Below are 25,905 nucleotides of genomic sequence, written 5' to 3'. Positions count from 1 at the left end.
GTGTGGTGTCTATTTATTAAAGGCTTCCATTCTTTTGTAATTGGAATTCCATGAATATGGGTATCTGAATATAGCTATTAATATAGTGTAGTAATTAGTGTGAAACTGTAAATTGTCAAAGTGTTCACTGTTTTAAAGAAATCTCAACATTGACGAATTAAATTATTAAAACAAAGGAAAATAACTATTTTTACTGCAATCATTACCAAAAACCTGATGGATTGTATGCTAACCATTCCCACCAAAACTTAAAAGTCGATGACATTATCATTTTAATGAAAGAATTACACATATGGATCATGAAGTTACCCCATGAAAAAACTTAAATGGTTTGGTTTTGTTACGGTTTTCAATGAAATGTAATTATTTTACCTTTTGCCAGCCTGTCAAAAGAATGACCTGAAAAGATATTCCAGTTCTTGTTTTCATGGTGGTGGACAAAGCTGTCTAACACACTGGTCCAAAATCTTACAGGTGTTCAAATGGATTGAGTTGTGGTGACTATAAAGGCTACAGCATATGATTTACATCGTTTACTTACTCATCAAACTTAATGGGGGTGCTGTCATCATGGAAGACATCACTCCCATCAGGGTAGATATGGCTCATGATGGGGATCAGTCAAAAACGCAATACCAGAACCACCAGACCCCACCTCAATGTAGGAGTCAGGTATTCAGACCTGTACTGTTCTTTTTGTGTACACAGCACATACACTCGCTCTGTACACTCACAGTATTACACATCTTTGTAGATCAGTGCCTGTTGATTATGGGTGGGGGTGACATGGGTTTTGTATAATGTCCTGTCTCCTGTCTGCAAAATGGCCTGAAATGAATTATCTTGATAAAATTATCCCAAGAAAATTACATCGAGACAATCATCATTTTTTATTATACTTAATTTGATAAATAAATCTCAGGTCATTTTGCAGAAAGGATGCTTTTTAAATAAATATAGGAAAAACCCAGGTCTTTTTCCCTCATGTCCTTTCGAGGGTTTCATACAAATATGCATTCGTCTTGTAATGAGGGGTTTACATACCTAAACACTACTATAATATCGCTCTCTGTGTAGTAGTGGATGGACTGTTCTTGTTGGCACAGTCGGATTCCTGCATTGACATTCTCAGTTTGCTGATGAACAGTTGCTCTTCTGGGTTTTTTTTCTCCTTACACATCGCACTAACGCACGAACATAACGGTCACTGAATGTGCGCTTTCGACCACAGGTTCCTACGCTTCCTAACATCTGAGGTTTGGTCAGAGCAGGCGCGGAATTTTCGCTTATTTCTGTCTCCGCCGTTAGGTGGCGCTTTGCTGCTTCCCCGCGCTGCCACGTCACCCAGCGACTCATCACTGCATAAATAGTAAAGATGGCGGCGTCCATCCGGGAAAAACAGACAGGTCTGTTAATTACTTTTTAGATTAACCAGCTGTGTAATTTATTCGAATGTGTTTAAACGCACACGTTTATATCAGCGGCCTCTGTAAAACCCGCCGATAATGAACTCAGGAATTCATACACGGAGCTAACCAGCTAGCATTATGGTCAATATCTCTACGGCCGAGTTGACTAGCCAGTCAGCGTTTACTCACGTACTTTGTCGTGAAAACATTAACTGAATATACGCATAGACTGATAATTGATTTAAACTTGATTATTGAGTATTTAAAAAAGCAAACTGATGTCTGTCATACGTAGAGAGCTAACTACTGTGCTGAATTACTTGTAAGGTAGCTAGCGTTACAGGCTACTGAGCTAGCTGTATTAGAGAGAGGAAATAGTACTCGTTATTTCACTTCACAGTTATGAAGGTAAAGTTAAAGCTGCTATAAAAAAAGGTTGCAGATTCTAAAGCCTTATCAATTTCTTGTTGGAACGACTCTCCACAAACATACAATAAATTGGAAGTCTAGAGCGCTCACTGTCTAAATTAGGAACCCTACATTATAAAATCTATTTTACCTTAAAAAGCTGAGAAATAACTGACAGTTAGGCAGGAGTACAAATTTCGGGTTAATGTAAAAGTTCAGTTACAATGTCCCACTATGCTGTTACGTTCTTACCCCCTGGTTTATTTAGCTAATGTTTGTACAGCTTTTAACTATGTTATTGTTTTGAGCACGTTCAGAGCTCATGATTGAGGTCGCAATGACATTCTTTTATAGTGCTAAAGGGTCCATGATTTGCCTGTGTAAAAAAATCAAGAGGACATCAAATGCATGATGCCATTAGGACCGCCAAATAAAAAATACGAGTCCAGAAATGAAAGAAGACTGCTGTGCCATTACATAAAGAGCCATCAGGAAAGTTTTATCCACAAAATGTGTAACCACCAATGCTATTATTGCAATTAAAATGGTATTCAGAACACTCATTCATGTATTGCCTCATACATGCATTGTTTTTTCTTAAAACAAAACCATTATAGTATTGTAAACGACAAAAAAATTAGGGAAGTATGGTGATATTAATTTTTAATATTGGCACATGACTACTTTGCACTCACTCACATAGCCATGCAGCTTCATGTTGTTATACTCATAATCACTTATACTTGTCAAGATAACTGAGCTAAGTTGCTTTTTGCTGTCTTCTTACATTTATCATAAATTAATGTTTCCAGCTGCATAGCATAAAATTCCTAGTCTGTCTATATGCAGCTTGTGCTCTGATCAGTGTCCTTCTGAATTTTTCATTAATGACTAATGGTTAATTTATTTTTCCTCAGCTGCATTGAAGCGAATGCTGAACTTCAATGCTCCTCCCTTGAAAAACACAGCAGCTGAGCCAGTATGGAAGGTAGTGGCTCTTTCTTGTCCACAATATTAGGGGCTATTGAATATCTCATCTATTTATAAGTAGCATATAGCATATAGCTCACCGTTCTGTTTTCTTGTCTAATTAGGTCCTTATTTATGACCGCTTTGGCCAAGATATCATCTCTCCCCTTCTATCTGTGAAAGAGTTAAGAGACATGGGGATCACTCTTCACCTGTAAGGAGCTGAAGTACATCTGGTATTGCTGTGATTTATTTTGTGATTTCTATGTATGTATTTTGTGCTTATTGTCTTTCCTGTTTTGTTCCCAGATTATTGCATTCAGACAGAGATCCCATTCCAGATGTTCCTGCCGTTTACTTTGTGATGCCGACAGAGGAGAATATAGACAGGATATGTCAGGCAAGTGTTAAAACTGTGAAGTTAAATGAATTTGCTTTGTAAACTGCGTCTTTGTCAGTCCATCTCAAAACCTGTAATTCTACTACTTTTGACAGCATCGTGCCAGATTTGTTCATCTGTTGCAACATTTTTCTCACTGGATTACGTTAAAACTTTTAGGATCTGCGGAACCAACTCTATGAGTCCTACTACCTGAACTTTATCTCTGCAATCTCCAGAAGCAAACTGGAGGATATAGCAAGTGCAGCTCTTGCAGCAAATGCTGTGAACCAGGTGACCAAAGTAAGTCATACTCAAAGACTATTTAAGTTTAGATTTATTTTCTTTAAAATTATTTAAAACTCATTTCCGGCGTAATGAATAAGAACCTGTCTGGGAGAGTGAAGTTCAGCATATCTACAGTAGATATCACTACTGCCTCTGTAAGTTTTTAGATGCAAAGCACCTCTTCGAACTGGCTATCAACTCACTGATTTGCTCACTTACTCAAATTTAGCAGGCTGAAAATCTTCCACAAGGGGCATCATTGGCAGTCATATAGCCTTTAATGCTTCATAACAGCAGTGCTTCACATCAGTTACAGTGTGTGTCCTTGTTAAACTAATAGCCACAGTTCATTGTGCACCTTAATGTAGGGCCAAACAATTTTGTGAAAATATCTAATTCAGATTTTTCTGAACAATATTGTGATTGCAATTTAAATGCAATTATCTTCTATAAATTAAGCTTTAGTTTTTTTCCCCACCTAGAAGATTATCACATCCATTTGGGTCATTCCATACCAACTCAGCTAGCCATCCCAGTTCATGTCATGGACTTTCTTAAAAATATCATCGAAGTTCGTGGGGCCTTACTAGATCCTATAGCTCTACTCCAAGTACTTTTTAGTTATGAATACCTGAAGTCTTTGTATGTGCACTCTAAGCCTCATTAGTTGCTTATTTTTCACCATATTGGGTTGAAATTTGTAGTAAACATCCAAGAAACCCTAAGCATAATCTGAAACATGTATTCTTGCAAAACGTTGTTTCTGAATGTTTCACAGTAATCAAATTATAAAAATAAATATTTTTGCTGGAACAAAGAATCTTTAATTTTCAAAAAATTAATAGATCCACTAGTTTCTTGCAACCATATTTTTGATTCTGTGCAGGATTAATATAGTTCTGTTACATCTAGAACTTATTTGGTCCTGCCCAAAAAAAAAAAAAATACCACAGATCCACAGAAAGATAATTTGAATTTGCTTTAAACTTTTTTTATGAGAAGGTGTTAATACTCATTGCAGATGTTAAAATCATCTTTACATAATTTATTGAAAAAGCTAATTTTTCATACTTTTCACTACTTGTAATATTACATTCAGTGATTTTTATTTCATAAGTAAATATCTGTACCAGGTCGGCTTCACGGTTTTCTATCTCTGTGTTGTACATATTGAGCCTGTATCTCATTGGGTTCAGGAAATTTGCAAGTTACAGCTTGTAATGGCTTGATTGGTTGCATACTGGATGATGTCTTCTTGCTCCATGTGTGTGGACAGTTTTAGTTACACACAGGAAAATATGTTAAATTCCTTGTACTATTGGCACGGCAGCCAAACCTCTCACTGTCAGATTCAAGTACACATACCTTACAACCTAAACTATATGTTACACAGTAGTGTGCACTATGACCATTACACTGATCCTCAATAACACTAACAACAACAAAGATGCCTTCGTTAATATTTCACAGGGGTTGTCAAGTGGGCACCTTCCTTTGTGGATTAAGCCTATGAAATCTAGGCTGAACAGGGGTGCTAAACAGTGGTGCTGAACAGTGGTGCCTGGCATATCAGACCCCCCTGAACAGCGGCTGAACAGTGGTACCTGGCATATCAGGCTGAACAGTGGTGCCTGGCATAACCATGTTCATGATAGGACATTGAGAATTTCCCTGTTGTGTGACTAATAAGGATTATTGTAACTTATTATGGTTCGGTGTGTGCAGTCATGCAGAGAATGCGCGACGTGTGCAAAGATTGATGAATCTAATGAGGAAAACACAGAAAAATGATTAATTATCTCTTCACAGAATTCCCCACAACAAGCATGTTTGAATTTCAGTCCATGAGGGTTCTTCAGCTATACTTAGGCCTGTTTGCTGGTGGCTCTATGTATGCCATCTTCAGCCATTCTTATGCCCCATAGATTTAGGTGGCTTTAAGTATGGCGAGACTACTAAAGGATGTTAATCGTAGTGTTGCAAGATGTTCTGGAAGTTGCTATGCTGGCATACTTTAACATACTTTTAGGATGGATTACCTAGAGGATACCTAGAGCCTGCATCAATGGGGCGTGGGTATAGCTGAAGAGGCCATACTTAAAGCATGCTTGTTGTAGGGAAGTCTCTCAGTAGACAAACTTGGGTGTATCTTGAGGTGCGTCTGTTGTCCTCTCTGATATTGACATGTATCCTAACCTGTTATGAATAGGGAGAGGGGTGGGTCTGGTATACCAGACACTGCTGTTGAGCCTTCTGGAGATGTTGTGGGCTTGGCAAGGACCCGTGTGAATTTAATAGAAGTTTTGACATTATTATTTTTTTTTTTTCAAGAAAATTCATGACATGAACTGTGAGGGCTAGGCGAGTTGATATGGAATGACTCATTTTTTTTAACTTTAGGCTTGAGCGCTGAATGTAGTGTGCCAGGCTGCTAGTTTAAAGCAATGTTGAATAATGTATGATTTAATTAATATTGTAGCTCGTGTGGTTTGAAAATTGCACTGTTTCAAATTTTGATTTCAATATTAAAATGATTAATCATTTTTATGAGTGCCTAAACACTTCACTCACCTGTTTAAGTTTTTGAGAACTCTGGTAATAGATGGATGCAAGATCTTTTAAAGGAATTATTCCTTTGAATTATTGCCACTGTTTTAGTGGTTCTGATTTAGTGACTGTTTGACCGAGTAGTGCAAACAGAAATCAATGTGTAAAATAAATAATCCTAGTATAATATCAACCACAGTGGCATCAGGAGCCATTGTAAAAACATATTCAGTCAAACAAGTCAAAGGTGCTGTTGTGCCCTCTGTGAAAAAAACTTTTGGCTACGCCCTAATTTGTACAGAACTAAGCTTTAATACTGACCAGATATTAAGAACCACTGCCATGGATGCAATTGAAACTATTTCTTGGAAAGCAGAATAGTGAAAGTCAATTTGTATAGTAAATGTAAGTTTTCTTTGTCTTCCCATAGGTTTTTGATCAATATTTGAACTTTATCACACTAGAAGATGACATGTTTGTCCTCTGCAATCAAAACAAAGAACAGATATCCTATCATGGTAAGCTTTCTGCTAACAATTAAAAAAGACAAACTTCAAAACTTTTTCTTTTTAACAGGAGTCATTGTAGTCATTGTAAACCTTGAGGGAAGTGGATTTTGGATTTTTGGAGTGACTCAAGAGGCTGTTGGTGCTCTTTGTAAACTCTAGATGACAGGCTGTGAAAAACATTCTTTATTGCTTGTCCTTTTGATTTTTCATTCAAAATATTAACAAAAATGTAATCTTTACTTGAAGTTCAGTGATTAAAAAAAAAAAACCCTATCATGAAATAAATATTTTTCTCAAATCTGTGTGCCGCAGTTGTTAGCACCCCTTCATTTAATACTTTGTGCTGCCTCCCTTTGTAAAGATAACAGCTCTGAGTCTTCCCCTATAATGCTCAATGAGACTGGAGAACACATGGCAAACGATGTAAGACCATTCCTCCATACAGGACCTCTCCAGATACTTTAGATGCCGAGGTCCACACTTGTGGACTCTCTGCTTCAGCTCTTCTCTTGTTCTGGCAACCCTCTCAAACAACTTGTGGTTATGTAGGTGACATTTGATTGTAGGTCGGGAGACGTTCTGATTCCAAGACCTAACTAATGTCTGCAATTCCCCATCTGTGATCTTTGAAAATTCTTTGTCAACTCAAACCATCCTCCTCACCATGCGTAGTGTCAGTATAGACATACGTCCTCCAGATTCTTAACATCTCAAGTTGTTTATACTTCTTAATTATTGTCCTGATAGTGGAAATGGGCATTTTCAACTGTTTAGCTGTTTTTTTTGTAGCCGTTTCCTGATTTGTGCTGCTCAACTACCTTTTGTCATAAACTTCTGCTGTTTTTTTCTGGTCTTTCTTATAGTGATGGATGACTGAGAGAATTTGCCCTGTGTTTAATTTCATATATATTCCCCGGTCAATCAGGAAGTCATGGCTGATGATTTAAGTATTCCTAGATGTTCAGATGGAAATATACTTCAGTTAGACTTCACTCTTAAGAATTTATAGGGGTGCCAACAATTGTGGCACACATAGAATTAGATAGTTTGTAATCTAAAGCCCAGCAAATTGAATGTTATGCTTTTGAAATGTTTACAGCTATGGCATAAACAGATTTGTCTGCAGTTCTTTTCGGGTTTAACAAGGGAAATGCTTCAGGTCGCAGTGATTTCTGGGCATTTTCTGCTGCTGAAGTTGACACTTGTGTTCACTCAGTTCCTCACCCTTCCGAGAGCTCACGCTTCAATTCAGCAAATAAAGAAATGGAGCGGCTGTTAAGGTGGCATCAGGGATCAACCTGAGAGGGAATGACAAGGCCAAGTGGACGAAGGCGTGTTAAAACGAGTACTGAAATGGGCAGAAGGAGCTTCTTTAGAACTTTACTTTGATTCCCTATTTTGTGCTTGACTAGAGGAAAAAGGACAAACACATGAAAACAAAACACTTCCTAATTTAACTGAACACGTATGTTTCAAAAACGTCATTTTGGTCTTTGTTGGGCCCCTCTGACAGATCGTAAAGGTTTAGAAGGTCATTTACAGCTTTGTTCCTCATCAGTTTGAGAGATTTGTTAAAATGAGGATCTGAGAGAGAAACATGTAACTCTGAAAGAATTTAGTGTTTGGTTGTGAGCTGGAATTGTACCAATTTCAGAAAACATACGTGAAAACCCAGTTCAAAAGACATACTCACACACACACACACACACACATATGAACTGGGTTTTGGTGTACTTGGCGAATTATTTACCTATTTGTAAACATTGTTTGTGGTGTTGTTGACCTTATGAACTTGAAAGAAACATGAAAGAAAGTGTTGACTCAGTGACAAACAAAACTACCGCTCCTCTTTCAGCGATAAATAAACCAGATATCATGGACACAGAGATGGAGGCTATAATGGACACCATTGTGGACGGCCTTTTCTGCTACTTTGTGACTCTCGGTAAGCAGTTTATTATACTGTTGTGCATATAGTGGGGAAATCCAAGCCTGCATTTTGAAAACCGCACTCAACTCGGAACACTGACGCTGATCGCTTGACTTTTCTAATAGTAGGATTAGATGGCACTAGATGGCAGCATTTCCTCTTAATATTTTGCAGTTCTCCTCAGTAATAAGCTGTGAAATGGCACAAAGTGTAAAAGTGTGTGAGATGGAATGAATGTGTTATACTTTGGATAGATTATGTTGTATTTGACATTTATATTTTCTCTGGTTAACATGCTACATTTACTGCTTTATATTAGATGTTTTAATGTTTACTATTAAAAAGCTAACTAACACTTCAGTTAAAAGGCTTTAATGACTTTTATGAGTGAATCTTATAATTTTATTAATCAAAAATGTTAAGTGCAGAATCTAGCAGACTGTTAGCAGAGTAGCAGAGCACACATTAAATGTGTTTGGTTTAGCCTGGATCTTCAATATTAGCACTATAGATGAAATGTAAGAACAATTGAGCCTTTGGAACATTTTTGTGTGCTTAGGGATAATGTGCCCTGCTTTTGGCAAGCAACTGAGATTTCCTGTTTTCCTAGGTGCTGTCCCAATAATCCGATGTCCAAGAGGGAACGCGGCTGAAATGGTAGCCGTGGTAAGCTGCAAATCTCACCTGCCATGCCATGAAAGCCACTCTGTGGAATCTTTGTCTTCTCCTTGTCCCTGAGGAATTATAGAAGCAGTTTTCTTCTGAGTATTGGAGGCCAGCTGCTGCTCATGTCTGTGTGTTGTATGGTGTTTGTGAGCAAAAAAGCTGCAGATTTTTACCAGTCAAATGTGCAGCAGTTCTCATCATATTTGAGACTTTCAGTTAAGTTGTCAAGTCTCAACCAATTGGTACAATTAATTGTGCCAATGTTGTGCTTTTTGTTGTTCAGTTAGTTTTTTGTTTGTACCCCACACTGTGTGTCTTTGCACTATATTCTTATACTATATATTATGCACATGTACTATATACTATGTACTTCTCTCTCTAGCGCCTGGGTTTTTTAGCACTCATGTTTTACACTATACAGAAATAAATGCAGTTATTGAAACTCAAAGACACTCGCATTTAAAATTTTAAACTGCAACAAACTCTCCTGGCTCCTCCCCTACCACTATATGTAACAGCCAGGGGCCATGGAGTGCAAACGGTGTGCATCAGTCCACTTAATTTTTCAGTAGTTCTAGTTAAGACCCAACCAATATGAAAATGTTATGGCTTATACTGCTTTTAGGGGCTAAAAATTCTGATAACTGATAATATTGACTGATATAATTCTATATGTATATTTAAAGTTTATATTTATATTTTGTTTATTTTCTTACTACTTTTTGTTATTATTGTGTGTATCGTGTTATTCTCATGCTAACGGTTGGGTTTGGGTGCATTTTATTTGTCTTTGTAATACCTACCATGAAGTTGTTTTGTGTTCAGATTCACAAGTTCAGCCTGTATTGCTATGATATAATTCAACGGTAAAAAAAAATGAGAGTATTATCAGCTATGCAATATATCAGTCAAACACAAGTTCTAGTACAGCTTCCAGGTATTAACAGTACGCCACATCATGCTTCATTTTCCAGTTACACTACTTGCACTGAAAGTGGCTACTTCACATTGCAAGCACTTGATTTGAGACAAAGGAAAAGTGTTCTGTTTTTTGCATTGTACTTGGTGCACTTTTTCATGAAAACGTTATAAAGATCTTATCATTTCTTCTCAACAGAAACTTGACAAGAAACTGAGGGAGAATTTGCGAGATGCTCGCAACAGCCTGTTTACCGGAGATACCATGGGCGCTGGCCAGTTCAGGTGAGAGACACACATGCCCACACTCAGATGCACAGAACATCTGACGAGATTAACATTCACATGAGCTTAAGTTATAAACCTTTGCTAAGTATTCATTCCATTACTTTTATGTACAAAAATTAAATATCCAGGACATAAGCCCCTAAGAAACTCCACAAGCCCTGCTAGCTCTTACCCACATACTCTGTGTGCTCGCTGGAGCTTCAACTTAAATTACAAAGAAATCTTTTCCCCTGCTGGCCTTCCAGTCCATCCTCCCTCAGTACCCAGCTCCCATCCCTGGGAAGCTCAGGGACAAATCCAGAAAGAGAGATTGGTTTCATTGCTGGAGCTGAAAGCCCAGAGGGGGAGAGATTAATCATTTGTTGTGCTTTGTTTTGTTTTGTTCTATTTTCTTTTCTTTCATTTTTTTCTGTCTCTCTTTCTCTCTCTCTCTAGTTTCCAGAGGCCGTTATTTGTTCTTGCTGACCGCAACCTGGATCTTGCCACCCCACTCCATCACACATGGACCTACCAAGCCCTCATTCATGACGTCCTGGTAAGAAGACCCAAAAGACACTAATAGTAACCATTATTAGGCCCATAGCGTTTGTTTATGCTGACATGGGTCCCAGTTTCTCTTAAGTATACTATTTTTTCCTCCATGAAATGGAAATTGCAGTTACTTCCAAGTTGCAACATATGGAAAGATAAAATTATTGCAGTTATCGTATGGATGACAAAGAGGTTTCATGAAGTGTGGAATGTACGCACCAAGTTGTTGGTGTGTGCCAATGAACATAAATACTTTGTTATTTTTCCAGAAGCCCTATGAAAATGATTTTGTCCTAATAAAGCAGGCCTCCAGTTCTCCACAGGGCTAAAATTATTGTGAAGTTGGAATGCTTCTTTTGTCTTACTCTTTCATCTTTATGATGACAACCATTGTTATGAATATGTCATGGATATTTCCAAGATGTTATGAGGCTAGAGTGAGGTGATATGGTAGGGGTGGACGATATGGTAAAATTATAATATCACAATATTTGTGTTTCTCAATGTATGATATGTATCATGATATTTTACTTTTTTATTTTTTTCTATTTATTTTGTAATGAGGTCTGATATGTCGGAACAGGCTACGAGTGTTTTTACACGAAGTATTAAAACTTTGGCACCAGAAAACGGGAACTGTGCTTTCTCGATTGGCCATCGGACCAGTACCAAAGATTCCAGTTTTATTGTTTTTAGTACTTGTTCAAGATTGGTACCAACAAGAGGTTGTTCTCCTTTACCTTTGGAAACTCTTTGTGGCTGAAACAGACATCTGATTAGCAAATTCTTTTATCTTCCAAGTGAAAATAAAGTCACCAAGCACTATTGCATCACCAATAAGTGCACCAGAATGTAAACTAGGATGGTATGTTGATGCGTCACTTGCTATGTTTTTAGATTTGTTTTTTTTTATATGTAAACAGTTTGCTAAGGTAAGCTAAATAGGAAGCTGATGCTATTAGCATTTTTGCTCATATTTGCATACTTGCCAAGGAAAAATATAAGCTTTGATTCTGCACTTGGTTCTGTGTAATTGTAAACATGTTAGTGTGTGAACACAAAACAGTGCAGTATATTGTTTCCAAAAGAAAGGTAGCTAATTTGCCAAATTAGACCCTTTACAGTGGCATAAAATTAATGACAAGACAATTAAGTTTGGTTCCACTAGTTTCTATTTGGGTCCGTTGTTGTTTTTGAATCTGCAATGTAAAACCACCCAAAAACAGTAGTTCAAAAATACTATCAAAACTGAGAATATAATGAACTGTATGATCTCGTTGTATTGAAACATGGAATAGGTTAGTGCACTTTTATTATTGACAATACCTCCAATGTGCTCAGAAAAGCATATTATCATGTAAACTATCACGATATTGACACAGTATTGTCATACCGACCACCCCTATGCGAAGTCCAGGATTTAAAAATTCCATAAGCCCTCTATGCAACAACAACAAAAAAATTCAGCTAATGACTGAAGCTCATTCATTTAGCAAATGCCAACTTATGATGATGGAATTAGTCTAAAAATACTTGAAATATGTGACTAGAAGTGTAATGTAGAAGTATGAAGATATACAGTAAAACTTGCTCATACCCTGTGTGTAACATCTAATATTGTACCATGCCATGGTATTGTGTGTGTGTGTGTGTGTGTGTGTGTGTGTGTGTGTGTGTGTGTGTGTGTGTGTGTGTCAGGACCTCCACCTGAATAGGGTCAGTCTGGAGGAGTCTCCAGGGTCAGAGGCTAGCCCAGCAGGGGCTCGACCCAAAAAGAAGAATAAGAAAAGCTATGATCTCACTGCTGCTGACAAGTTTTGGCAAAAGCACAAAGGAAGGTGAGTAGCTACTGTTACTGAATCTTGGATCTCACCATAGACTGATATGCTGCAGAGTTTGATTTGTCCATAGTCTAAAAGAATAGAGTGGGGTACTTCTGAAGAAATCACAGAGAAAGTCCAGAAATGGAGAAAGGGATATTTTAATAACTTGGGTAAGCACAGAAAAGCTGCCTTGTATCATTTGATTTTAAGGACTCATGAAGATGGTGGATGGAATGTTTTGGATGCTGTTTAAAAGCTCTTTACTCTGTGAGGTAGAATGGATTATGGGCTCCAAAAGTCCCTGCTTCAGTTAAATTCAAGTGGACAAACATAGCTAGATAGATCCTAAATGATCTTTTTAATGTTTTAGTTTTATTATAGTATAAGAGCTTAAATGAATGTTCCACCCAAAATAAATAAATTATAGAAAGGTTCCCAGTTTTAACCATTAGTTACATTTAATCTGTTACTGTTAGGGGAATCAGATCATACTAACTGGTCTCCACTCATTTACAAGCATCCACTTGAGCATTTTTGTGACATATTTTGGTGATATATTACTTTAAATGCACTTTGGTGCAAAATGTCAGAGCTGAGTGGTTGTCATGTTCACTTTTTCAGCCCATTTCCTGAGGTTGCCGAATCGGTGCAGGAGGAGTTGGATACTTACAGAGCTCAAGAAGACGAGGTCAAGCGTCTCAAGAGCATCATGGTAGGTATAAAATCCCTAATTCAAATGCTGCCTCATGGACTAACACTGGATGGCTTCTACATAGACTATTGCATTTCTGAAGTAGCACCACTGACATTTTGGTTTTCTCCAAAGGGCTTAGAAGGGGAGGATGAGGGAGCCATTAGCATGTTGTCGGATAACACTGCCAAACTTACCTCAGCTGTTAGGTAAGACTGGGTTTGGCACAGCACCAAAAAAGCCATGATGGATAGCATGAGAAAACCGTGCATAAATTTTAGTGTCCTCTCACTCACATGTAGCATTATTTGTAACTTTAGATTTAGCATTTTGTTGTGTTTCATGAGATTTGTGGCATATGTATGTGGTAGATAGTCCTGTTGTCTGACCTACAGAATGTAGGCTCTCAGGAAACAAAGTGTTCCTTTCTCCAAACAGTTCTCTTCCTGAGCTCCTAGAGAAGAAGAGACTGATTGACCTCCACACCAACGTTGCCACAGCAGTTTTGGACCACATCAAGGTAAGTTTTCTACAAGAAAAAATTTTATTCATCTCTTGGATTACATTGTCTCAGCATGTACCATGATTTCCGCAAGGCCCGCTGTCTATTGTTCCCTGACTATTGACTGATCTGTATGGTCTGTCCACAGTCTCGCAAGCTGGATGTGTACTTTGAGTATGAGGAGAAACTAATGAGCAAGTCCACTATGGACAAATCCCTTCTGGACATTATCAGTGACCCTGACGGTGAGGCTCTATGACATGTTCATCATAGGCTTCTCTTGCTTTTCTGTTGGTTTTCTATTCTCTTGCTCTGTTTTTTTTTCTGAAACTGCAGACTGTGTAATGACTGTATAATTACAATGCAATAATTGGTAACTGACACTATGCTACCATTTAATAAGCATTTGCCTGTTCTATTCATTGACAGTTTGCCTATTTTATCTATGACAGTTGCCTATTCTGTACATGATGTTAAACTTCCAAGAGCCATTCAGTCATACAAGATCAAATGAAAGAAAATGTTTAAGTAACTTATGCCCCAGTCCCTTACTAGGCATCTGTTCCACCTTCTTCTTCATCCAGTTTTCTTCCCCAGAATTAGCCTCCTGAAATACATCTTGTCCTTGGAGAGAAGCGGTCAGCTTTAAAGACACTCTGTGATGCTAACAGAGGACAGAATGCGTTTTCTCTCTCGCCAACATTGTGGTTTTTTTTGAAGACTTTTATGTCTTGATCTCCCCAGGCTCTTTAGGTTCATAGGTTTCTGATGAGTACACAAGCTGATACACAGACGCTAACTATAATAATAATTAACAATAGCTTGCCAAGTTTTTAAACTATACAGAGTTTCATTGTTCTGTGGAGTCACTGACCTTGGATTTCGGTGTTTTTAAGAGCATGAAAAACTTGCTTGCTTCTCACAGTGGAGTTCACCCTGCTCTTAAAATAAACCATGTGAATTGTTACTGGACAGGAAACCTTAATGGATACGCTTTACTTTTTGTTGTTAGCTGGAACCCCGGAGGATAAGATTAGACTCTTCCTCATCTACTACATCACCTCCCAGCAGCCCCCTTCTGAGGTAAGACCCCTTACCTCTACCACCTTCGCAGCATTAAGATTTGTTAGGCCTGTTTCACACATACTACCTCTGTGTGGCATGAGTGACGTAAAACATCTAGCTGTTCATTCTGGCACTCTAATTAAGAGGTCTAAGAGTTCACCTTGCCTGTGTGAGCATTGCGCTCATTGCATGTGCACTTCCCAGTAACAGCACTGAAGTGGCACAGTATTTTAGAAAACAGGCACAGAGCCTAGTTTTTCTGTGTGGTGCATGGCAAAATACGGTGAAATAATCCATGAAAACCAATGAAAATAAAACAGCAACCTAAATAAAAGCATAAAAAAAAATTCTACAGCCTGTTATCGAACAGAATACCAGCTAAATATTTTCCTGCTGCATACCAGTAGATCTGTATATATAATCTGATCAGGCATAACATTATGACCACCTCCTTGTTTCTACATTCATTGTCTATTTTATCAGCCCCACTTACTATATAGGTGCACTTTGTAATTCTACAATTACAGACTGTAGTCCATCTGTTTCTCGGCATACTTTGTTAGCCCCCTTTTAACCTGTTCTTCAGTGGTTAGGACCCCCATGAACCCTCACAGAGCACTATTTGGGTGGTGGATCATTCTCAGCACTGCAGTAACACTGACATGGTGGTGCTATGTTAGTGTGTGTTGTGCTAGTCTGAGTGGATAAGACACAGCAGTGCTGCTGGAGTTTTTAAACATCTCAGTGTAACTGCTGGACTGAGAATAGTCCACCAACCAAAAATATACAGCCAAAAGTGTCCTGTGGGCAGCATCCTGTGACCACTGATGAAGGACTAGAGGATGACCAACACAAACTGTGCAGCAGCAGATGAGCTATCGTCTCTGGCTTTACATGTACAAGGTGGACTGACAAGGTAGGAGTGTCTAATCGAGTGGACAGTGAGTGGAGTGTTTAAAAACTCCAGCAGATCTGATCCACTCGTACCACCGATCTAACAAAATTAATCAATCAATGGTTTGGATGTAAACAAAATCATTCAGAGTGGTTTGATGTGAAATGCGCCTCTCTAGAGAAATTTACAGAGTCAGAATTGTTCACCATTGTAGTACTAGGAACTAGGGCTGAACGATTTAGATAAAATAGTGCAATTGAGATTTAAATTATATTGTATGAATTAAGGTTCAGGGCTTTTTTTTTTGACAAGACCAGAATATCGACCTTTACTAGGCTTGAGCCCTTAATGTAGTGTGCCAGACTGCCAGTAAATTGTGGTTGTGATTTCACAAAACATAGAGGTTCAGTTCCCTCTGATTGGTCCACCTTATCTACAGACAGTTCTCAAGTTCTATGTTTGGTTAAATTTTCCCTCTTAAAACTTAGGACAGCACTTTTGATAATGTAGGCTAGATTTTTTTTTTAAATTACAGCTCTTGCGATTTGGAAATTGCACTCGCTTAAATTGTGATTATGATATAAAAACGATTAATCTTTTAACCCTTCTAGGAACCAGACATCATTATGTCTGCACTACAAATATGACCATTTTATCTGCTATCCAAAATGTCCAGTGAACATACATGTGTCTTATAAGTTTTTATATGTCACACTGATAATGGTAAAATACTGCTAAATTTGAAAAAATACATTTTCTTTGGGTACTAATTTTTTCCCTTACAACACCCTGCATGTACTTCTTCACCCTGCACGCCTTTCATTTTGTGTTGGTAGGCGGCGTTGCGTCAGTTGGTGTCAACAAAGAACTCATAGCTTATGTGAGGATTCATCAGAGGAGCTGCGATAAATCACAGTTCCCCTTTAAGTCAGTTGACATGGGATGCTCAAGTTAACACCAAGTTACGATGATTGGTTGCTACTAAAGACAAAACTTTTAGTCAGAAAGTCAGAAAACTGCTGAGGGAAAACAAACTGATCATGATCTTAATAACATGATATTAAGTATATGCTTGCTGTTGCAGCGCAAACACTGTATGTATGAATAGCCTGCAAGCTGTAGCAGTCACGGTGCCTTGTGTCACGCAGCGGTAGTATGTGTGAAACAGGAAAACTATTATTAGTTTTACTAGGGAAAAATGCCCTATAACAGTCTCCTCAGATCATCTGGGCCCTTAGCAACCTAATGTTTGCAGTGATGGCTTGTGGTACACTGTCCTGGTGTGCACTTTCGGTAATGCGGCGGTTTATTCTAATTAGTGGTAGACGCATGGATTTCAGTGTGTAGGACAGCACTGAGCCAAACACAGCATGAATGCTCCTGCGATACCCTGTCTGCGCTCTTAAACAGTACTTTCAGACCATCCTCAAAAGCCTTCTTGTTCTATGGGACACATGTGGCGCAGATTTGAGGAACACTGACACCCTTTGATGCCATGGCCAAGCATTATTACTCTTGTAGCCTGATAATGCAGGATTGTTCGGCTCATGGCAAAGTCTCTCCTGTTGGACGTTACTTAACCAACCACAAGTATGACAGTGTGAGTTCCCTCCGCTCTTCAGAGGTAGGAGGATGGCGCCAAGGGACCAAGCTGGGATGTGGATGACCCCTGACTGGCCTATGTCCAGGCATTGCTGCCTCCGCAGCAGTGACCACAGATTACCTCTGAAACCTAGGTCCTACTCAGCAGAGGAAGTGTTCTGACCAGTACTGTGGGTACAGGACCCTGCTGTCTCATGACTATCATGTTGATCAGTGCAGGCTGTTGAAGCATGTCATCTCCAAAGGGGGATTGTGTGTTTAAAGGGCTGACAGCTAAAGTCGAACAGGAAATCTTTTTCCACGACTTGTGGTGTCCTTCCTTTCATCTGCCTCCTTCTGGACCCTGGTGAATTATTGTTGGCTAGTCCTTTACTTGGATTCAGCCATTTTGTTGTTTGTTTTCTGAGTCAGTAATGATGTTGGTGAAATCAAAATGGCCTCCACACGAATGTGGTCTAGACTCCAGTTTCTCTAAGAGGACTCAGGGTTTATCCTCATCCTTCATATAGAAGGGTGCTGACGGAACCCTAATAGCTAGTGATCTATCTCAAATCCGTCATTACGTAGTTAGGTAAATAGTATGCCTCTCCGATCTCAGATGTTTTTTTTTCCTTCGATAAGAATGTGGAATGAATATATTTCTTTGAATCTCAGACATTTTGTCTTTTGCAGGGAGATCTTGAGCAGTATAAGAAGGCTCTGATTGACGCTGGCTGTGACCTCTCCCCCTTGAACTACATAAAGCAGTGGAAGTGAGTTCTGGCCAGTGTCAGCAAACACTTCATAACATACCATCACAATTTCATAGTAACTGCAGTAAATTCAACGAATAAATAATAAGAACAGTAGCTTTGCAACTGACGTAATATGTTTTCCAGAGCTTTCACGAAGATGGCTGCAGCACCGGCCAATTATGGCAACAGTGGAGTGAAACCAATGGGGTATAAAGCTACACCAAATTAAATTTTTAGAAGATTTACCATTTTGTTAATGCGACAAGTGTTGCAAATTCAAAGATTTAAAATCACCTGTGTGTTGTTTCTCAGTCTCTTCTCTAGGGTGATGAACACTGGCTCACAATTTGTTATGGAAGGGGTGAAGAATTTGGTCTTAAAACAACATGTGAGTACAAACCCACTGTTGCAGCTGAAGAGTTGTCGAGGGGGCAATCCCTTAAATGTGTTTGCTTTCCCAAGTAGCTCTCAGCTGCTAGTGCAAGATCTAACAATACATGTGGATTGGCTGCATCAACTTTTGCAGTAGGTGGCATTGTTTATTCCAAAGGTCCCTCATCTTTTTCAGGTAGTGATTCCAGACTTATGTCAAGAAAAACACAAATCTCTAAAGTTGTGAACTATGACGTTTCCATTTTCAGCTAAATATTTATTACAATCTTTCTTAATAATTCTGACAGATTTTTAACTTAATGAATCTGACTGAAAGTGACTTAATGGAGAACACAGCCTTATTTATACTTCAGTTTGTCTTGCAAAAGTGAATATCTTATTTATTTAAGCAATAAGTGATTGTACAGTTGGCTGCTTAATTGCTTCTTGGTCAGCCTTGCCGCAGTTTGTGTTAGTCATACTCTAGTCTTCTAGTTTCTAGCCAGTGGACACTGTTGGCTGGATAATAGTCCAGCAATGACACTGACCTGTTTATAAACCCCAGCATCCATTCTGTGCAGCACATACACATATTACCACCTTGCCACTACCATGTCATTATCACTGCAGTGCTGAGAATGATCCACCTCCCAAATAGCACCTGCTCTGTGGTGGTCCTGTGACGGTCTTGATCATTGGTGAACAGGGTGAAGGGAGGCCAACGAATTATGCAGAGGAAAAGATGGACAACAGTCTGTAACTGTAGAACTACAAAGTGCACCTATATGGGAGGTGGAAGTGGTAAAATGGGCAAAGAGTGTAGATACAAGGTAGATATACTTAATTAAGGTAGGTGTACCTAATAAAGTGACCAGTGAGAGTATATACTTTGTGGTGTAGATTACCATAAATAGTGTACTTTACAGCAGGGCAGTTTCCTGAACATAATACAAAAGTAGCTACTGATTTTATTTTCAGGTCCAAAAAGGCTCTTGGCTAGTTAAGTCACCTATATTGTTTACTAGTATAGAAGTAAGTGCCTTCAGATTACTGACATTCTGCCTTTTTTAAACTTTCTGTAATCTTTGTTTCACTTCATATATATTGTGCTCAAATGTGCTGAACCCAGAGTTAAAACAACACTGTCCAGTTCCTTACAGACTGCGCTATTTAAAGTACTTTTATAAATAAATGTATATCAAATTTGATGTAATTGTGCTCAACCTACATTGCATTTATATTCCAACCAAGGTCATCTGCCAGTTTCAAGCTGATTTGACAGTTTCCTTTTCTCAAAAGTTAATCTTAGTCCAGAGAAGAATGTGAGCCTAAAATAGGTCAGTATATATTCTCTTGTAGTCAAGATAAAGTTGTTCTTAGCTGGGCTGCTTGTTTACATGTTACCTAAGTTATTTAAGATTGAAAAGTGTTGTAGTAAATAAAGTAGTTCCCAGTCTTTGACTACTGTTAGTTGGCTTGGGATGCTCAAGATAAGATTATTTGCGACTATTATAGACATGTCACTTTATGTTATCAGCTTGTCAAGTAAGCTGTAAAAATATTATATAGTTACATCAGTTTCACCACAAAGCTCCATGAGCTTTTGAAAAGTGCAGCAGAGCTACAAAATTCTTCAGCTGTAGGACAAAAAGAATGTGAATGCATGTTAATGGAGAAATTGTAAGTCTACCTTAATAAATGACTTGCTTGATGTTCTTGGAATGGTAACTGGTCCACTTTGACTTTTTGTTCTGTATTTATTTTCCAGTTATTGATTAATTGCGAATTTCTTCTTTTTGCCTTTTACAGAATTTGCCCGTTACTCGGATCTTGGACAACTTGATGGACGTGAAATCAAATCCGGTGAGCCTTATTCCTCCACCTCAGACACTGCAGACATTCCTGTTGTTATTGCGCAAGACACCTAATTTAATAATTATGATGAGTTCTAAACCTGTCAGACTGCCACCTTGTGGCTGCATTTGTGCGTTACCAAAGGAAAAGTAGAATCTGACCAGCCTCTGCATTTCAGCATGGCATTTTGTATCCCTCTGCTGCCCGGTTGCATTAGTGTGTATAGTCTGTATTGCTTTAAGACACTGAAATAGCCCTGTTCAGAGCAGTGAAGAGGTTCTTTCAGTACACAGAAAGGGCTCAGACCAGGAAATCTGATCTGCACTGTTAATGCGTACTGTCTCAACCAGGGGAACACCTGCAGAGAGAGAGCGGAGAGGGCAGGGGAAAGGGAGGGGAGAAGAGAAGTGAGGGGAGGGGAGAGAGCTTACAGTGAGCAGACACTAAAGTATTAAGTTTCTGGAGCTCAGGGATTTGGAAGTGTTCCATTAGCTCATCTAAAACAAAGCAAAGTTGCAAACTCTTAAAAAGCCTCTTCTGCATGCGTGTTCCCAAAGTATGAACCCCTCTGGATTCTGAATGCTTAATGTGTGTATTAAACATGTTTAAGTCTATAAGCAGCCAAGACCAAACTAGCAAAAGACGAGAATAAGAAGCTAAGAACAGCATGCAGTGCAATAAAGAGCTGATGAAAATAATACTTACTTGCTTTGTAGGTTGCCTGCAGCCGGCCACATTTCCATCCAACCCACTCTAATAGATTAATAGTCGTTTGATCAGTATCCTGGTGTACATACAGTACTGTGTCAAAATCAGTGACAACCAATAATATTCAGTCAAACCAGAGATTAAGTATCAGTAATAAAAATATATACAGCCTCCATTATTTTCTGGAGTCTCGCTTTCAGTTTTTCAAAGAGCTCTGCAGTGATTTTTTTTTTTGCACACCTGCAAAGTTCCATCTTAGAATTGGTTGAATTTTCTGCTTCTTACAAACCAAATAAACACATTCAGTAATGTTGAGATCTGGACTCCAGGGTGGTCAGTCCATTGTTCTGAGAACAGCAGATTCTTGTTTGTTTTGCAAATTTTCTTCTTTCTTCGTCTGTTTCCTTTTCTCAGTAACGGCTTCATGACAGCTACACATCCTTACAGGCATGTAGCGTTAAGTAGTTTTCTCACAGTGAAGGACGGACAGAAACATGCATAGATTTTTCAGATCTTGACGCAAAAGTGGAGTTTGATTTTCTCCTCTCTCTCAAAGATGAAAGCTTTAAATACTGTTTATAAGATGGTGACAGTTTTGGTGGTCTACCAGGTCTTGCATGGTTGTTAAGAGTCCAATTTTCTGTATATTTTTAAATAATTTTTTGAACTGCAGTTCTGGAAACTCCTGTTTTTTCAATTAGTTTTCTTTTATTTGACTTTACTTCCCCTTCCTTATGCAAGTGAATTATCTTATATCTAATCTCCTCAGATATATCTTCCAAAAACATAAATAACTTACTGGATGTTTTGACTGGAAATTAAACAAACAAAGACTGCCATGGTTATGTCTAATGCTCTTCACCTGCATGTAGATCTTATACATCTCAGGAAGAATTAGCCTTATTAACACCACAGTTCCTTAAATCCAGATGCAACAAAAACGGATCTTTTTAAACTGGGTGGGTTTGGTCAAGCAAGTTCCCAAAGTCCCCCTGTATCCCATGAGCCTTGTGTTGGTAGCGAAATTCCCCTTTAGCACACTGGTTTGTTTCAAGTTGTTGTTGGACCATTTTGAAGGAAAAGTCTGCCTTTGAAAATGTCTCTAACTGCCGAGGTTGTGTGGGGGGAATGACTGATGCTGATCTTTTATAAATGTGGAACTGTGCAAAGAGGATATGATGTGGCAAATTTTCGACACCCTTCCAATAATAAGACTTCTGGAAGTCTTCTGAAATAAGAGTTCTAGAGAATGCTGTCTAGAAGCATGAGACTCCCTAGACACTTTTTCAACAAATTTGATGGCCTCCCCCTGTAATGTCTTATTTCTGGAACTTTATCACCTTGCTAACATCTTATCTCTTGTAGAGTGTCGTTTATATACTACTAACCCACTCTTTTCCTGCTCTCTCCATCTCTCTGCGACACAAAGAAGTTATTTTCTTCTAAAACATCCTCAGCTTCTCTCTGATGTTCCTCACTCTTTCAAAAAGCTCTGGCAGACAGATTACCAGATCTCATTACAGACTGGAAGTGCTTCTGCCCAAAACCGGCATCCCCCTGTCCATACACTTGAATCGGACATAACAATATTATCATTTTCTCAGCTACTGGAGTTACAGAGCACCGTACAATACAGCTCTTGTTAGGAAAAGCAGAGGTAGAGAGCTATCCAGATTCTACTGCCTTTGCCCCCTCCTCAGATGGTCCTCACAGAGACACGTGTAATGGACCTGGAGTGGCCGCGAAAACAATAGTACCAGGCTCTAAGAGCTGTGTTCCCGACTTGTGATTAGTGTTAGCCATTGCCCAGCAAAGGGGTAAACTGATAGCACAAAAATCTGGAGCATTTAGCCCTTTGGAAGCACCCATAGTGCTCCTCTTTCAGTGAGCTGACGGCAAAGTATTTCTTCTTGTGGTAAAGTATGTGCGGGAGCGGCAGGCCTGCCAGGCTAGGCTGACTGAGGTCCTGTGGGAGAGGAGACAGGCTTGGCCGCGGCCAGTAGGGAGGATGAGTGAGGAGGACCAAAGCCATCGGCCGCTGTCTCCAGAGACAGCTCTCTCAAATTTTGCGGAAATAAACGGGACGGTAGCGTCTGAGTTTTTCTGCAGGATTCTGCAATTTGAGGGTCATCACCCCTGAAAAAATGGTTGCCGGGAAGCATTAGCTTCTTGATAAGGCTTTAATGCAGACTGATGAGAGTGGGATTTTTGTAGCTGTTAATTTGTCCATGTGTTTCGTGATGCCTGATTTTTGCTGTGTTTTTGCAGGAGACAGATGACTACAGATACTTTGACCCAAAGATGCTTCGCGGTAGTGAAAGGTAGGATCCTATAGTTTGGAGTAGTTTTTGGAACCAATTCCATTTTATCTGTGTATTTTATCTGATCCGGCATTATTCAAATATTATGATAGAGCCATTTAATCATGGTAGGAATTTAAACTCAGTTGTGTCTTTGCCTCATGTCTGATTTGTATGTAACAAAGTTGAACTGTAATTTTCCACCTCAGAATATTTAGAGTAAAACAAATGTTATTTTATTAGCTGTATTCACTCACTACTAATGAGGATGAATTAACTCCTCTATACAATTTACTTTCCCAGCTCCATTCCAAGGAACAAGAACCCATTTCAGGAGGTAAGCTTGAATAATTGATAGTAGCTAATGGGTAGATAATTACTGTTAGGGCAGAGTGGCTAGATTAAAGATGTATTATTCGAGATTTAAGCATAACTTAGATACCTATATAAGGATAGCGCCTAGAGAAATACTTATACAGCAGCATTTTTTCAGAAGGCAGTAACCTTTTAGTCACTTTATCAAAACAAAACAAATACTTTTTGAAATTTTTGTAATGTAAAGGCAACATGAATCTGAACTCTTAATGCATTTTCATCACACGGCCTGACGTATTTCCAAGTGAAGATATTATGGAGTCTCTGAGCTAGCTGAGCATTTCATTCAATCATAGATGGGCTGGAACGAGGGGGAAGTGAAAGAGGATTAAAGAGTTTTGATTTCAGTTTAAGGGAACTTTTTTCAAGATGTTGTATATGGGCGATTATGGCACCTAAATTCTATACTCTGGCAGGGTCTGGGTGTTAATCTGTGTTTAGGCAGTACAGATGGCCTTCAGCCTTCTGTCCTGAGCTCTGGATTAGGCCCTGCTGCATAGCAGCTAATTAAGAGGCCTGGAAAGTTAATGGTAGCTCAGGGCCTCGCATCCTGTTTTGCACTAACATTTGTGTTGCACTAACTTTTTTTGCATTAAATCTTTTATTTATATAATGATTAAGCATCTGATGTCTCTGTGTTATTTTACAGGCCATTGTCTTTGTTGTTGGTGGGGGCAATTATATAGAATATCAAAATCTTGTTGACTACGCAAAGGTATGCTCTTACAGTGCTGAATGACACTTTGTCCTGGAGGAATATTGTGCGCATTATATAAGAATAATATGGTGATTTTTATTTATTTATGTATTTTTTTGCAGGCCAAGCAGGGTAAAAGAGTGATGTATGGCTGCAGTGAGCTGTTCAGTGCAACACAGTTCATGAAACAGGTATTTACCCTACTCAGCATGTACAAGACTGCACCACCATTAAAAAAAACAAACCATTTGTCAGGAAAAGTTGATCAGTTTTAACTAAAAGTATGGCTGCCCTGGTGTGACAGTTTGCGTCACAGTTAAGCTGAGAATGACAAGTAACAAGAATATTTCACATTCATGGACTAAACCCATTAAAAATGAACTGTCACTGACAGAGAGCACTGGGACGACACTGCTTTGAGGGTGCTGGAATGCTTTTTGCTCCCCTAAGCTAATCTTCCTCAGTGCACTTTGTCTTAACAAAGTTGACATCAAGTCATAACGTGTCAGTCCTTCAGTAAATATTTTCAGCTGGTTTTGCCCATTTTTGTCCTCACCTGCATTACCAGTAAATATACTATCCTCTAATTCTCTGCATGAATAACTAATTATATCATGTCTCCTCCACTCTGTATCATTTTCCTTAGGCATGCAAAGCTATGCAAAGTGTTGGCAAAAATACCACCTAGTGCAGTAATTCACACTGTTTGATTTTGTTTGTTTAAAAAAAAATAATTAATTGAATCTCACTTCAGTGTGGTGACATGCTTGATCAGTTTGCTCTCGTTTCTCTCATTGCTCTCATTTCTCCACAGCTCTCCCAACTGGGTCAGAAGTAGCAAGCTTTAAGATTACGCCCAGGGCCCTTTTTCCAGCATTCAAATCTGCAATCAGAACCTCTCCATTTATACAACATTGTCCTTCTAACCATGGAATTGCTGATAATGTACTTTATAATGTTTAGTTTACTGTTATTTAATGAAATCACATAGCTAACACTTTCAACAATAAAGTTTAACAGTCTTACACAAATAGTCTCCTTGTTTCTGTGCAATTCTTGCCCATATTCTGGTCCAGCTTGCTGTTTACAGCCATTTGGAAATAGTATGCACACCCCATTATTTTTTTTTTTAAACATATGTGGGTATACCAGTATTTTATCATCAGCTAAACTGTATATATAGATAAATGAAACATAATAGAAGAAAAAACAAAGAAAATTTGAATTTTCATTCATCTATTCCAAAGTAAATTAACTGAGATTGTTGTCTTTTTTTCTGTTGAAAAAGTAAGCACATCCCTGGCTTCAATAACTGATATAGCCCATTTTGACAGAAACAACTTTATGTAGGAGTTTCCTGTAACTTTATACCAGTTTCTGACATCTAATGGGAGACATGGTTGCCCACTCCTTCATACATTATTTCAACTGTGCAATGTTTGAGG

The 25,905-nt window shown here is 38.6% G+C and overlaps 1 protein-coding gene across 1 annotated transcript; it reads left to right on the top strand.

The window, feature by feature from the left end:
* The first annotated feature begins 1,307 nt into the window (after positions 1 to 1,307).
* Positions 1,308 to 25,493, top strand: scfd1 (sec1 family domain containing 1). The gene is made up of 25 exons (XM_036593105.1): positions 1,308 to 1,406; positions 2,735 to 2,805; positions 2,912 to 3,000; positions 3,096 to 3,186; positions 3,346 to 3,468; positions 6,431 to 6,518; positions 8,365 to 8,454; positions 9,050 to 9,105; positions 10,223 to 10,308; positions 10,747 to 10,846; positions 12,541 to 12,680; positions 13,287 to 13,377; positions 13,492 to 13,565; positions 13,795 to 13,876; positions 14,007 to 14,103; positions 14,871 to 14,941; positions 18,093 to 18,172; positions 18,299 to 18,361; positions 18,467 to 18,542; positions 20,336 to 20,389; positions 23,357 to 23,409; positions 23,692 to 23,725; positions 24,413 to 24,478; positions 24,583 to 24,651; positions 25,275 to 25,493. The coding sequence occupies exons 1-25, from the start codon at positions 1,376 to 1,378 to the stop codon at positions 25,296 to 25,298; spliced, it is 1,899 nt and encodes a 632-aa protein (XP_036448998.1). The 5' UTR covers positions 1,308 to 1,375; the 3' UTR covers positions 25,299 to 25,493.
* Positions 25,494 to 25,905: the final 412 nt, after the last annotated feature.

The sequence above is a fragment of the Colossoma macropomum genome, unplaced genomic scaffold (assembly GCF_904425465.1).
Source record: "Colossoma macropomum unplaced genomic scaffold, Colossoma_macropomum, whole genome shotgun sequence".
Taxonomy (NCBI): Eukaryota; Metazoa; Chordata; class Actinopteri; order Characiformes; family Serrasalmidae; genus Colossoma; species Colossoma macropomum.
The sequence above is the reverse complement of the archived record's forward strand: the minus strand, read 5'-3'. Positions and strand labels throughout refer to the sequence as shown.

What these genes read in the sequence shown, in the direction of transcription:
- scfd1 (XM_036593105.1), top strand. Translation starts at nt 1,376, where the DNA reads ATGGCGGCGTCCATCCGGGAAAAACAGACAG. An exon ending in ATATAGACAGGATATGTCAG is followed by an intron (nt 3,187 to 3,345) that starts GCAAGTGTTAAA and finishes TAAAACTTTTAG; the next exon opens with GATCTGCGGAACCAACTCTA. An exon ending in AGAACAGATATCCTATCATG is followed by an intron (nt 6,519 to 8,364) that starts GTAAGCTTTCTG and finishes CTCCTCTTTCAG; the next exon opens with CGATAAATAAACCAGATATC.